Source organism: Gavialis gangeticus, unplaced genomic scaffold (genome assembly GCF_001723915.1).
Source record: "Gavialis gangeticus isolate Ggan-Ray unplaced genomic scaffold, GavGan_comp1, whole genome shotgun sequence".
NCBI classification, from domain to species: Eukaryota; Metazoa; Chordata; order Crocodylia; family Gavialidae; genus Gavialis; species Gavialis gangeticus.
In genome coordinates this window covers 117,333,919-117,349,430 of record NW_017729031.1, presented here as the reverse complement: position 1 = coordinate 117,349,430, position 15,512 = coordinate 117,333,919, and the positions used below count along the sequence as shown (strand labels likewise).

The 15,512-nt window shown below is 47.2% G+C and overlaps 1 protein-coding gene across 3 annotated transcripts in view; it reads left to right on the top strand.

The window, feature by feature from the left end:
* Window positions 1-15,512, top strand: part of IGF2BP1 (insulin like growth factor 2 mRNA binding protein 1) — a 108,161-nt gene that overhangs the window by 74,485 nt on the left and 18,164 nt on the right. For all 3 annotated transcript variants that reach the window (XM_019523654.1, XM_019523652.1, XM_019523655.1), the window contains exons 3-5: window positions 10,613-10,661; window positions 12,161-12,212; window positions 13,197-13,260. In XM_019523654.1, coding sequence (XP_019379199.1) covers window positions 10,613-10,661; window positions 12,161-12,212; window positions 13,197-13,260 — 165 coding nt within the window. The remainder of the gene's footprint in view (window positions 1-10,612; window positions 10,662-12,160; window positions 12,213-13,196; window positions 13,261-15,512) is intronic.

The window sequence follows — 15,512 nt, the reverse complement described above, 5'->3', positions numbered from 1 at the left end:
GTGCCTTGCTGCCTGGTCTGCTCAGCGGCAGGACACACATGGCAGTTGCCACTTTTGAAGTGGTGGCGGCGAGGCAGGGAGACACAGAGCAGAGGCTGAATCCAGGTGGCAGCTGTGTCCCACCCTCGCCCATGCAAAGATCAGGGGGCCACGTGCCCTCCCCTCCCTTGGCTGCCCGGCACCGCACCTCTGGAGGAGCTGCCAGGCTCGTCTTGGGGAAGACGTGGGGCGGGGCGGGGCGGGGCAGGCGCGGGGGTCGCAGGGGCTCCATTCCCTCCAGCCTGGTGGTGCAGCCAAGGCTGGCCCCACTTTGGCCCCCAGCAGGCAGTGCGCAGCTGGAGCCAGTGCAGCTGGGAGGCGGCCAGGGCAGGTGTGGCGGCCAGGGCTGAGAGGTGGCCAAGGCTGGCGGGGCCACTGCCAGGGTAGGGAGGCGGCCAGGGCTGGTGCAGCCAGGAGGCTGCCAAAGCTGGGACTGTTACAGCCGGGGCTGGGATGAAGCTGGGGCTGGGGCTGGGGCTGGGGCTGGGGCTGGGGCTGGTGTGGTCGGAGCCAGGAAGCTGCCATGGCCAGTGTGACATCCGGGGCCAGGAGGCAGCCGGGGCCAGGAGGTGGTTGGGGCAGTGTGGTGTGGCGCTGGGCAATACTGCTCCCTCCCTTGGCCCTTTCCCCTCCCCCTCAGACTTTCCCATGGGGAGAGGGGTGTGTCTGTGTGCATGCTCAGCCCCCCCCCAATTTTTTTTCTTCCTCTGCCTATGCCCAGAGTATAGTAGTTCTCAGCCTTTTCAGACTCAAGGCACCCCTTGTTAGACTTAAGAAAGTCCTCAGAAAATGCTCAGTCTTAGCTTTCACTCAGTTTTTGTCTACAGAAAAATAATAGAGTGTTTTTTCTTTGCAAAGAACTCAGAAACATCACAAGTCAGAGTGATTTTAACATTATGGATTCCTATTTGAAATCTCTAGGTTTATCCTGTGAATCATATCTGTGCACCTAGTAATGCTAACATTGCGTGGCACCCCACAACAGCTAGGGCTGTGCGAAACAGCATTGTTTTGCTTTGACTTCCGTTTCAACAGAACAGTGTTTTGTTTCTAGTTTTGTTTCATTTAAAGAGCACTGTTCTGTTTCATTTCGTTGAAACTGTTTTGCTGTTTCGATGATGTTTTAACTTTTCGCCCACCCAGTGCTGGGAAGATCAGTGGTGTCGCTGGCCCCAGATGGCAGCACCAGCCTCCTGCGATCCAGGAGGCAGACCGGGGGCCCGCACCCTTGGGAGCAGTACAGCACAGCCCCTGCAGCCCTCCCCAGGGTGCAGGCAGCCCCAATCTGCCTGCTGGATGACAGGAGGCTGGTGCTGCCGGCTGGGGCCAGTGGCAGCACTGATCTTCCTAGCACAGGCTGCACCCAGCCGGCAGCACCAGCCTCCTGTCATCCGACAGGCAGATCAGGGCCGCCTGCACCCCTGGGAGGGCTGCGGGGGCTGTGCTGTACTGCTCCCTGGGGGTGCGGGCCCCGGTCTGTCTCCTGGATCACAGGAGGCTGGTGCCACCACCTGGGGCCAGTAGCTGGTGGGCCCAGGGCAAATCAGCTCATGTGGGGATCTGCCCCCGCCCTGGGATTGGGGCGGGGGTGGGTCCCCACAAAAGTTGATTTGCCCTGGCCTCTCCTCAGCCTGGCTCTGGTACAGGGCCCAGGGCATGTCAGTTTGTGCAGGGACCTGCCGCCCAGTCCCGGGGCAGGAGAGGGTCTCTGCATGAGTTGATTTACCCCAGGCCCCATACTGGAGCCAGCCGGAAGAAGGTGTGGGGCCCGGGGCAAATCAGCTCATGTGGGGACTAGCTGCTGCCCTGATTCTGAGGTGGGGACAGATCCCTGCATGAGCTGATTTGCCCTGGGCCCATACTGGAGCTGGCCTGAGGAGGGTGCAGGGCCCAGGACAAATCAGCTCGTGCGGGGACCTGCCCCTGCCCTGATCCCGGAGCTGGGGCAGGTCCCCGCATGAGCTGATTTGCCCTGGGCCCAACTGCCACTGGTCCCAGGCGACAGCACCGGACCGGGGGCCCACACCCCTGGGAACAGTCCTGCGCAGCCCCCGCAGCCCTCCCGGGGTCCAGGCGGGCCCCATCTGCCTGCTGGATGACAGGAGGCTGCTGCTGCCAGCTGGGACTGGCGCTGAAGCCAGTAAGCCTAGTTTCAAAACTTTCTTAATGTTTCAAGTGCCCTTGTTTCGTTTCGAAGCTGTTTCAAAGACTTTTGTTTCATTTTGCTGTTTTAAGCTCAAAATGCATCAAAACAGCTTCAAAACGAAATACTGGGTGAAATTTTGCACAACCCTACACAACACTCTTCATTGCATCTCAAGTCACCCTGTTTGAGAATCACTAATTTAACATTATCCAATGCAAGTACTGAGCTGTGCAGTTAGAAGACCCATGGCTACACATGTCACTGCACAGTTCTTTTCTGATGTTAAACCACAGGGAATACAGTGTTGCTTCCACACTGTATTTATCTCAGCTGTTTGTGGCAGCTGTTATGAAGGGTTGAGTGTTGGAGTGAGAGCCAGGGAGGTAACTTTGGCTTTGAAATAAAAAAGATTCTTTTCTATTTTGGGAGCTTGAGGTTAGAAAGAGCCAAAATGTGACTGGAGAAGTAGCCCATTATCAACTTGAACTTGGGATTTAAATAGCCTTTCCTCTGTGTCTTGGAAATTAGAGCGTGTTTTATAGAAACCATACAAATCCTTTTCTAGAGATTCCCCTCAATCTTTTATGACCTCCATTGATTTACATCTCATGTGCTCAGAGTAGGATTTCATACTAGCATGGATGAAGTTTTCATGCTGTCTTGAGATGGGCGTCAGCCAGAGAATTGGGACCAAGATTCAGAGTCCAAACAACCCAGACAGACTGGGTGGTGTCTAAGTTCAGTTCTGAGGGCTGATCCAGGAGTGTTCTTATAGTTCTCCATGTTTCAGGAAATTGCTTTTTTTGGAAACATCTACATGTACAATTAATGCATCTGAATTTTCTGTGCAGAAAATTCAGGCTCGTCAAAGCACTGCTCAGCGCACGTCTACACTTGCACCCACATCAGGACCAAATTGAGCCCAACAGGAGCACCCCAGTCCAGGGCCGCTCCTGCCCTGCCCTGTCCCCCTACAGCATCCAGGGAGAGCTCCACTCCAGTCTCCCCCAGGTGCCAGCCCTGGGCTGGTAGAGGGCACAGAGGCTTAGCCCTGAGCTCCGGGGGGTGGGGCAGCTGTCCTGGCTTGGCAGGCAGCTCTGTCCCAGCCAGTGGGAAATTGGGTTGGCCCCATGCCCGGGGTGGGGAGAGCTGTCCTGGCTGGGCAGGTAGCTGCTTCCCAGCCATATGGAGATCAGGACCCATGGAGGTCCCGATCTTCATGTGGGTGGGGGGCAGCTGCCTGGCTCTGAGACAGCTCTTTCAGCCGTGTAGAGTTTGGGATAGGTCCCAAACACCACGTGGCTGGCAGACGGCATCCTGTGAGCCAAGACAGCTCTTCCCATCCCCTTTGGCCCCCTGCTGCCTTTTCTGACCAGGAGCAAATTGCTCCCAGTCAGTGTCTACATGTGTGGTACACTGCATTAGTTAATGTGCCATTTTTCTAGTATCTGTATCTACAGGTACTAGAAAATGGCACATTAGACTAATATACTGCACAGTAATTGCTATGCACATGTAGGCAGTGACATTTTACTGCACATTAGATGAGACAAATGCACAGTAATGCGTCTCTTGTAGATTCACCCTGTAACTAGATTTTTTTTAATGTCTTGACATCTCATTTTAGTAAACGTGAAGCCAAGGCTTCAGTATTCATAGTCATCTTAAAAGCGAGTTACAAAAATATCCAATGTTTTGAGATTAAGAAATTTTGGCTACCTGAGACTTTGCAGTTGTCACCAAGCCACACGCAAAGGTCACTGCCAGTGAGAGCAGAATATGACTTAGACTACTCTGCAACCGTCAGCTCTGAGCTAAAGGAGATTCATTATTAACTGTTAGCAACTTATATGTAAAATCCTATAGCGCTGAATAGGAATACAATCAGAATGATGTCGAAAGAATCCTAAGAGACTGTCAAGTTTAATAAAAGGCGTCATTTGGTAAGTGGGTTTCTCTGAACCGTTTTATAGAGTGCTGTAGAGGAGTGGAGTGCTCTGCCAGAGCAAGGGAATCTCTCTCTCTTTCTTTCTCTAAAGAGTCTGTAAAAAAGCTAATCAATTTCTATTGATCTGCACTGGGTGCATCTACGCAAGACACTATGTCGCCATGTAGTCCTAAAGCAGGTCCTAAATGACTGTGCAGTAACAACTGCGCAGTTGGGCGCATGTGCACATGTGCCCACTGACTTCCATATACACAATCCCAGTCACCATGTGGCCATCAGCTGCTTCCTCAGACCCTGCGCCCTTGCATTCTTTTCTGCTGTATCTATTCAAGATCTAGAAGATTTCTTCACAGAGAAAAATCAACAGGATCTGAAGGGATCTTCCCTCCTTCCCCCTTCTTCATCTTCTGTCACTGAAATGATCCACTCTTCTCTTGTAAACCACAAATGCTCTGTTCTTCTCATCTCCCTTGTTTCTGCTTTTATCCCTTCCACTGCATGCTCTCTCTCTTGTGTGCACACTCTCTCATATCTGGTTCTTCCCCATCTCATTCTCCCCCTTCTTTAAAGAAATCCCATCCTTGACCCCATTTGCCTCTCCAGTGATTGCTTCACCTCTGAGCTCTTCAGATATCCAATTGCAATGACTGTCTGGAGCTTCTTATTTCTCTTGGGGAAATAATATAAACTATGATGGCAGAAGTATTTTTTTTTTGCTGCAATTAGCTGGACCAGGTGTGGCACATGGGCATTTCAGATAGAGCATACCATACAGTCCTGTGCTTAGTGCTGTGATGACCAACTATGGAATAGTAGTTGTAGCCTGCAATGGATGGGGCCCTTTTTCTCTTCTGCCTAAAGCTGGGAGGGTTTTATTTCTTGGGCATGATACACTGATGGCTGAGCTTAGGAAAAGATCTACGGTTTGCAAGGATAAGCATGGACACCCCAGGGCAGAGATGCTGAGGAGTTTCTTGGCCAAACAGACTGGGGGAAGCATCATAATCTCTTCAGACAGAATAAAGAAACTGGCTGCCAAGAAACCATGGAGGTTGGAGAACAGAGAACAGGCTTGGCAATTTGGGCCCAGAAGCAAGTGGGCCAGGTGGCATTTTATTTGGCTGGAAAGCAACAAGGGTTGACACACTGACTAGCAGAAAGAAGAAGAGCAGGGAGAATTCTACCTAGCTAAGCATATCACGTTATCATGTTGTAGGTCTGAAAACTACAGGCAGTCTGAAAACACAGTCTGGCTGAATGGAATAGGGACTGGGACATACTTGTGGGTGGCTGCTTAGTGAGACACTTAAGTGTGCCCACAAAGAAATTGCTAATTATCCAAGACAGGCAGATGATCCTTTATGAAGATTCTATAAGAAGAAGAAAAGAGAAAACAATCCAAAAAATAGGGGTGCACCAATATATCAGTAGGCTATCGGATTGATACCGATAAAAGGAGAAATTACATTATTGGCATTTTTTGGTCGTTGTAGCCAATAATTACAGCTGCATGCCTGGAGCACTCTGGCAAGTGTAGTCTGGTCCCCATGCTCTGCTGCCGACCCAAGCTCATGGCAGGCTACAGGTGCCAGCGAGCAGCGGGAGAGGGACGGGGTGCCATGGAGCGGTCACAGAGCACCGTGGTCAGCAACAAAAGGACTGTGTTACTGACTTCTGCGGCAATGCCACACGTGCAGCAGAGGTCTGAGCACCAGGGCTGCCACAGAGATGTTGAGCTGCACGCAGGCGAGGCGAGGTGCCGCACGAGGGATGTTTCGCTTCATTGGGCACTTGGCGCCTTTGTGAAAGCGACTTCTCCCTGGTAGCTGGAGCAGCTTGGCTGTGTGGGGCCAGTCAGGGCTGAGGCAGCAGCGTGATCTGGGGCTCCAAATGCGCCCAGCACCGCTGTCTGCATGAGGGTCTTCCCCGCCTCACCCACCTGGGACAGCACCCCAGGCTGCATGGGGAGCAGGGCTGCGAGTACCAGCTGTGGGCAAGCGAGAGACGTGCATGGGAATTGGGCAGTCACCACCTTCCTCATCGAGGGTTGGAGCAGGCAGGAGACATGTCTGTGTGCATTATAAATGCAAAACAAACCAAAAAGGTGTACTTACATCAGTAGTGTAAAATGCCTTGCAATATTACTAAATATCAGTTATCAGATCGGCATCGAACATTGTGGTTGGTTAATCATCAGCTATTGGTATTGGCCAAGAAAGCTTTATTGGTGCATTGGTGTGTGTTGTCTTCAAGTCAAGAATTGAGATACGATGGAGAAACTTTTGAAGTAGTTGGGCAAAGAGTCACTGGGAATGATGCTTAATCAGCATGAATGGCACTGCAGATGGTCAGGGACTTCATTACTGCTCAGACAGGTGCCCAGAAGAATGTCCAAGCGAGACATTTCTGTGAGATTTTTCCTGTCCCTTAAGTGAAAGTGGCAGAAGGAAGTAAACCACTGGTAATTCTGAAGTGAACCACTGGTAATTAAGTGGTGTGAAGATGGGGCTTTGGCTCTGGAACATTATTCCACGTTCTATAGGAGAGGTGGGGACTCTTCAGTCTGAGAGGAGGCCATGCACAAGAAGAACAAATCTATTCTAGAAGACTGGCTAGAGTCGCTACAAAAGGGGAGGTTGAGAAGTGGACAGGGATGAGTACTCATTAAGCACAAAATCAATCAAGGAATGGATAAATGAGAAATTCATCAGTGGCTCAAACACCAATGCTAGCAGTTAATAAGAAGAATCGGAAATTTGAGCTCATACATATGAGCTATTTGGTATTATGGGAGCCTAGTGGGAAGATTCACAGGTTTATAACCTATTTAGGAAGGAACATGTGGGCAAAAGGGGAGGAGGAGTAATATTATGGAAATAAAAAGAAATATTCAAAAATCACTGAGAGCTTTAAAGCATGGGATCTTGATGTTTAGGCCTGTTTGAACAGGTAAAGCACAAGATGGTACCTGTGACACAGCCGTAAATCATGTAAGAAGACAGTCAGACAAACAGTCAGTGCCTTTTTGTACACTCATCAGGCTGTTATATTGGTCTCACACACTGGATTCAAGAATTTTTCAACTTTCCTGGGTCTGTGCAGAGTCCAGGCATTGGCTCTGGGTTTCTAGACACTCATCTGGCATATAAACTGTCTTTGTAGCCCCTTTTGTACCCTGAGTTGAGACCTCTCAGTCCCACTGTCACAGCTCCACGACTTACGCCAACTCCCGATTGCTTAAGTACACCTCTGCCAGAGCTCCAGTGTAGTACTGTGATTTAGTTTACCTCTTCAGCAACACATCAGAATTAAAGCAAACAGGCACGGGCTTTGCAAAAGAGGCTTCTTTAAACCATTACTCTCTAAACAGCCTGAGATATGCAGATCTAGGTAAAAAATCAGCAATGTTGATATGTCATTTCCTGCTCCCATTTCCTTATTGCTCTTGAGCATTCTTTGGACTTGGTCAATCCCTAAGGCAGTGATTTTCAACCAGGCTGCTATGACACCCTTTGGTGCCTTGAAACCCCTTTCCAGGGTGTTGTGAGATAGATGACATGCATGCAGTATTAGCACTGTTAAGTGATCAAACATGATTCATAGGATAAACTCAGAGATTTCAAATAGGAATCCATAATGTTAAAAACACTGACCCATTGTGATATTTCTGAATTCTTTGCAACAGAAGAATCAGAAAAATAGCAGTATTATTTTTTCTGTAGTCAAAGCATGAGTTAAAACTAAGAGCTGGCATTTTCTAAGGGGTACCTTGAGTATAAAAAGGTTGGGAACCACCGCTCTGAGACTAGGATCCTTCCTGAACCTTTTCTGTCCTGAGCAGGATTTCTGTGTAACATGGATTTTCTTGCTTTTGACACCCCTCCAACACCCTCCTTCGTCCTCGCCACCCAAACTCAGGTGTCCTTCTGCTCTTGAAGGTAAACAGTGAGAGAATCTTTCTTTCAAAGCTTCCCATCTCCTGTCTACCCCTAGATGGCTCACCCCTCAGCCCCACTCTGCAAGTAACCAGTTCACCTGGATAGACTGGTTCTTCTGGGCTATATCTAGCTCATTAACCCAGGGAGTGCCATGTGAATAGAAGATCAAGGTTTCACAACCCTCCTGTTCAACTCCTTTTGGAATTCCATGCCAGGGTGGAGGTAGAAAGAAAGCAGGGAAGGCATAGATTGGTTTTGTAATTGAGATGAAGTTTGTGGTTCATTGAAGATATATTTGGAGTATCTACAGCAGCAAGCATAATTCATCATTTGTGCATAAATACTCCCTTTTGACCAGCTGCAGGGGTTCTGCAGTGATATGTTCTTGGCACAGTGCTAGTTATGAATAACATGGAAAAACATAACATCTTAACTAGTGAAATTTGCAGAGGACACACAGATTTGGGGGTGTGCTTAATTATGAAGGGGACAGGTCATTAAGAAACAATCCGCTTGGTAAACTAGGCATACCCAGTATATGTTTAGCAAGACTGAAATGCATAAAATAATACCTCCAAAAACAAAAAGAATTGGCCATGAGCAAGGAGGACGAAACCATTGCCCTAAGTCTTTTTCTAAGTCAATGCTTGTAACAGGGTTCACCTCCAGGGGTGGCTATGATGCCCCCTCAGTCCTTATCCGCTCTGCTGTCTTTGGACAGTCACCCCTCCATTCTCCCACCTTACCTGGATATATCTAGCTTTTAGATAAGGAAGGCTGCCTTAGGGCTTCCCAAAGCTGATTGCCTTCTCAAGACCACAGGTGTCTGTGGTCATTGTCTTAAGGGCTAATTGCATGATTTCATCCATCCATACACCATGCCCCATGCCTCATAGGTGTTTGCACTCACTGATGTCAATTCAGCTTCCAGGGTGGCCTGCTCCTCTGGGGCACTTCACCTTTCTTGGCTACTTCTGAGTGCAGCCTTCTTACCTGGAGTCACACACACTGCCCCTTTCAGGCTTTGAGCCCCTGGCCCCTACCTCCACCCTTTGCAAGCTCTCAGACCCCCTGGTCCCACAGTCAGACCCTCTCTAGGCTCCTGGACCCCTTACTGGGCCCCAAGGGACCTCTTCCACCCCTTAGTCTCTTCCCCAAAACCTCCAGAGTGCCACAGGCTGTACTCTCCATGCTAGCATTCAGAAGCTGCAGCCATCCTGCTTAGGCAACATTCCCTTAGCAGCCTCCAGGACCCTACTGCCTGCTCAGCTCAGGGTCTGGGCTTATAGCCTTTCTAAGCCCAGCCCCCTTCTGGGTCATGTGGCTCCTGGTTGTCTTTGGCTACACCTGCTGCCTGCTTCTTCTGCAGCCTGCCTGCTCTTATAAGTAGCAGGAGCACCAAGCATCCTGCTATAATGCTTTGTAGGATAATCAGGTGTACATGAGTTTTCAGGATGATACCAGGCTAAAAGGGCTAATGTCACTGGGCATAAGAAGAGGGGACTATGGAGGAAGAGTTAGAGAGTCAATATTTAGCACCAGGGTAACCTCTGTTGGGATATAGAATCCTATTCTGAGATTCACAATTCAAGAAGGATGTTCCAAAACTGCAGAAAGCTCAGAGAAGAGCCTCAGGAGCAGTTAAATGATCAGAAGGCTGGGCCAGGAGTGAGAGACTCTAGGAGCTCAGTTGATGTAGCTTATCAAGGAGAGAACTGGAGGGGACATGATCAGTCTGTGGGTGAATATAAATGTTATAGATGGCTCTTCAGTCTGGCAGACAAGAGCATCGTGAGATCCAGGTGCTGGAAAGTGTGGTTGGGCAAGTTTAGGTTTGTAGTGTGGTACCCAGTTCTAACAGTAATGTACCAGTAGAACAACTTGACAAGGGTGGTGGTGAATTCTCCATCACAGGAAGTCATGCTTGCATGCTTGTGCCTTCTGGCTTTATAATTGATGCTGATGAGAGCACTATTGGACAACTTTAGTCGATGCTACCCAAGGGCTTTAACCAGTACAAATATGTCAAAAAGTGACACCCCTGACCAACAGTGGCACACTACCAAAGTTTCTAGCATAGATCTAGTGTTCACCTGTGATGTTTACTACTACTCCTTGGATTCCCTGTCTGCAAAATGGACTTGATACTTATCTGCCTTACAAGAGATGAGTTGGTGTTCATAAAGCATTTTGGTGGTACATATGGGTCGTGTCTACATGTTCATTAGTGCACCTTAGATACTGTGCGTTTAGTTTAGTACTTGCTTAATAAAGTACTAACTAAATGCACAGTAACTAGAGTTACTGTGCAGTAGCGCTGACACACAGTTATTTTGTGACGCTTACTGAGCATTAGCCTAGTAATAACACCGTGAAGTAGGCTATCAGCATGGTTTTTAACTGCCATGCTACTGTGCAGTGTTATGTAGACGTGCCCAGTGATGCTATGCTATGTATTATTAAAAGAATCAGTCAAATAATTGAATGGGCCCTCTTACAGACGGCAACATGGATTTTAAGTTATTTTTCATTTTCTTTCAGGAGCCGCAAAATTCAGATAAGAAATATCCCACCTCAGCTACGATGGGAGGTAAGTAAAGATAAATGATAAATAAAGAGAATGTAAGTGAGAATAAAGAGAACTAGATGAAATCAACCTCTGAAGATTTAGAGAAGAAACCAGCCCAGGATCTATGTCTGCACAGATTTTATACTGGTATCAATTCTTCTCCCTGAGATACAGTTACACTAGCACAGTCTCTAGTGTGGATGTAGTTATGCTGGTATAAAAGGAGCCATATGCTCATATAACTGACTCTGCCTCCATTACAGGAATAAAGCTACACTGGTGTAAGCACCCTTACATTTATGTCTGCACTAGGATCGGTTGTACAACTTTGACTCGATCCTTATAGCCTGCCCTCCAGGATCCTCTTCCACATAAACACTCGCTGGGGCCAAGCTCATGTGAACATGCTTATTTTCAGTGGCTTTTTTTTGACTCAGCACAAAACAGTTTGAAAACTGCCCTGCCAGAATAAGAGTATCCACACAGGGAGTTACGCTGGTAAATACACAGCAGGGTAAGTTTGCACTTTATACCATATACCAGTATTATTTCCCTACAAACAGGCTTGAAGCCAAGTCTGTACAAGAAATAAGTTGTTGGTAGAGCTGCCCCAGTGTAACTGTACTGGCAAACTCTTCTAGGGCTAGATTCCATTCTACCTGTTAGGTGTGTAAAGTGGATGTAGACACCTAAGCACAATCCTATTCCACCTTGCTTGAGTGTTTGAGAGACAGGTAATGCAAAAGGTGGGTGGGTCCTCCTTCAGGCTGCTTTTTTTGTGACTCCAACTTTAGGGGCAGATGGCAATATGTTACAAAAGTAGATGCATCAGTGGGTTCTCAGGAGCTTCAGCAGGGTGGAATAAAATCATACTTAGGCACCCAAGTGCACATAGATACCTAAGATGTGGAATAGAATCTGGCCTCTTCTGCTAATCCAACTTAAACTGAGCAGAAGTGCTTAAGGCAATATAGTTTACACTGGGTTCATCTACACATGCCCCTATGGTGCTGCTGTTACTGCACCATCATTTAGTACTTCCTTTTGTACAGCGCAGTAAAAGTCCATACTGTGTCATTTGCACAGTGCATGGTTATTTTTTAGATACTACATCACCATAGCGACATGCAGTACCAAGGAAGCGCGTTGCTACAGTGATGTATCTGCAGTGTCACAGTTTTGCCCGCTGATGCTACATCGCCCTAGCGTGTTGCTACAGTGACGTAGCCTCATGTGTAGATGTGCCGACTGTTTCCCTTCAGCAAAATAAGTTCCACCAGCCAAATTACTGCTGTGATGGCATCACATTAGGCTCTTGCAGGGATTGAAATGTCACCATACTTCTGTCATTCATGCACAGGATGGGAGATGCTCTTTGCTTGCTTTCTAAACAGACAAGACAGATGAAGAGTAAGAGGGGAAGGAGGTGCAAAGAGACCTGATTTGATTGAACATTTGTCTTGTGGTGCGGGCTTATTCATATTCATCCAATGTAATGCAGCTTCCCCTTCATTTTCTAGGTTCTGGATGGTTTGCTAGCCCAATATGGTACTGTAGAAAATTGCGAACAAGGTAAGAAAGCAAAAGTATGTGGTAAAGTTATTTATTTTTTAAAGTTAGATCTGCTGGCACCCTGAAGTGTGTGGCTCAAGCTCACCTCCAAGATGTTATGACAACTCTGGATATTCCTGTTCGTTATTCATCTACATGACAAGATTCAGGAAGGGCCTGAAAAAGGTTTTAGACAGTCCCCAGTCTGCCAGGTTGGGGGATGGCTAGGATTGGATTAAGTTACCTTTCACTTTTGGTTTCTGGTTCCAATCTGGACCATGATGATAGTGACTAAAAATAATTTTATGTCCTTTGAAACAAGTTGGGAGTGTCTCTGTTCCCAGCAGGACAATGTCCATGTCATAAAATGGGCTGTCAAAATACAAGCTTTGTTGGCAATCCCAGCGCAGAGTTCAAGGATTAAATAGGTCCAAGACATCAGTTTCCCTACTAGCTGAAAGCCTTGATATGTCAGCTGGATAATAGAATTATGCTCCCCCCACCTCTCTCTATTATTTGGGCAAGCTCACCCCAAGCTTCAAAAGCCCATAGCAGATCAAATCCCAACTAGGGAATTCATGTACTCAGCTCCTTGTGTTGGGTCATAGGCAGTATTTGCAGCCAAGACCTGAAGAGCTAAAATTATGAGCCACTACAACTTGAGCTAAATGGCCAGGTGCAGTATCTGGGAAGTAATAACAGACTTACACCTAGTTACAAGGATCAGCTGCTAGAGGGAAGCAGAGACCTGGCATTATGTTAATGTAGGTTACACTTGTACTGATATTGCCTGTGCGTCAGTGTCTTTTGTAAAGCATTTTGAGACGGAGGAAAAATACTACCTAAGAACTAGGCATAGTTACCTGGTTTGTGGGAAAGGGCTCCCAATTTCAGTACTTCCAGTCTGGTTCTTAAACCTATGATTGAAGTTTATCTTGCACATAGTGCTGACACAAGCCCTTTTTGCAACACTCCCACTAATTCCTGTATTTTTTTGCTCTAAAGTGAATACGGACAGCGAGACAGCAGTTGTCAACGTCACCTATTCAAACCGGGAGCAGACCAGACAGTAAGTGAAGTTAACCTGGGCATAGGTGTAGACATTCTAAAAGCCTGAGGCAGAATCAGTCTAAGTTATGCAGTTTTCTGTAACTGGTGTAGTTTAGATCAGTAGTGAATAGAACACACATTTGCCCTTTGGTGGGGGTGCAATTCTTAAACCAGGTCCTGTTGTTTTTAAACCAGTCTGTGTGCCAAACTTCTGTTCTGTTACATGTATAGACTGGGTTTTGATCACTTATACCAGTAAAAATGTAATGTCTGTACCTGATGGAACTAGTTATGATGCAAATTCAACTTGATCACTTTTGTTTGAGGTAGATTCTGAGTCTAAACTAATAGCCAATATGCATTGATGGGATCTTACTGATAAGTAAATTTAATTTTCATTTTGCATGAAGATGGGTGCTATAGAAAACCGTAATGTAGAATAAATTTCTAATCTGCTGAAACAGTTTCAAATTTGAAACGGGAAGATTTCAGTGATAGCTTTTAAAATCAAAATCTAAAGATGTGGACAGACGTAACAGTTATATTGGTATTAAATTATATCAGTATAACGTATTCCTGCGTAAGTATAACGTCTGTCCATTTGTACATGTGTATTAAGTAAGCTAAACATGAATGAAACAAGTTTAAAGTTTGGTTCTACTTGTACCAGTACAGGAATGGACAGAAGTTATAATTAAATTGGAACAACTGATGAAGTGTCCTGACCATTAAATGCCCCTTCCCCTTTCAGAACGGTTACATCTAAGACTTGGATCCTCTTGCCTGACTTCCTGTCTAACCCAGGGCATAGAATTGGCCAAGGTTACTCCTGTATTGACCTCTGTAGCTTCTGTCTGGTAAAGCATAACTTGCTGAAAGACTTCCAGCCCTGATTTGAAGACATCAAGAGATGGAGAGTCACCACTTTCCTCTAGAATTTGTTATGGTGGTGAACAAGTCTGTTCATGCTTAGTGCCTTGTTTCCAGTAAGAATTTCTCTGGCTTTTAACTTTCATCTATTCATTCCAGCTATGGTTTTTATCCTGCCCTTTAATACCAATATTTTCTCCCTGTGAAGATACATTCAGACCATAAGTCACTTCCCAGTCTTCAGTTGCTCTAAGCGTGTGGACAGACATAACACTTGAACCATTCCAAAAACATCACTGTTTGAGAGCTTGTTCAAAATTGTTCCTGGACAGAAGTGTTCACACATGCATTGCTAGGGGGTCTAAGAAGAACCCTGGCATTTTAGGGATTGCACTGTTGCTGAAATGCCAGTAAAGGGCATTTACCTGGACCATCCTGCCTTCCAGGGGTCAATGCGTGGAGTTTCTTTCCCCAGGATGCCCCAGTCAGTGAAGACCCAGATTGGGGCAAGGGGTTGGAGTGGAGAGGTTGCCAAGTGTTGGGGGAGCTATGTGGCCCCCATGCTTGTGGCCCAAGAATTCCCTGGCTTTTCCAACCCCTGCTCTGGAAATCCACCTTGCCAGTGTCACCTCCCTGCTTGCAGACCCTGGATGATGGGGTCCCCGTCTCCATTTGGGGGGAAGGGTTGAAGGGATCACCAGCTGTTTCTTGCTCCCTGCTTCTGGGCCATCACCCACTGGTCTCCACCCATGCCACAGCCCATGCCTCAATTTCCTTACATGCCTCAGCTGCATAGCCCATGCTTATACTTGCTTGCATGCTACCACATTCTGCCACCAGGAATGGACAGATGTTATAATTAAATTGGAACAATTGATGAAGTGGTACCCAGACAGAGGGTGCCCAGGTGTGTGTGAGGAGGAGGAGGAGTTGGAGGTCCCTGCTTCTTCATTCCTGGAGGCTGGTTGCTTTAGGACTTCCCACAATCTCTGCCTAACACTACAGCTTTAATTTAAATAGTTTAAATAGACTTTCCCTAGAAAACCACTCAAGTCCCTTGCATTGTCAGCAATTACATAGAAATGTGTGTGCAGGGTGGAACCTGCAGGGCAGGGCTGGTGGCAAGAGGCCGGCACAGAGGGCAGATAATATTTTACTATTAATGGGCTAATTCACTTCACATTGAGCATAAAATTAACAGCCATTCTGTGCTATTAATTGCCCATTGTGCAATGGTTCTGTTCCCTGCAAACCACCACCCAACACCCACCCCCCACCTCAAATGAGCCTTGCCTAGGGTTCTGCTTTCCCCACTCCTGCAGACTGTGGTCTCCGTGGCCAGTAGGAGGGTTTTTGGGCTGCAGGGTTGCATCCCAGAGCTGCCCCATTGCCCTGCATGGG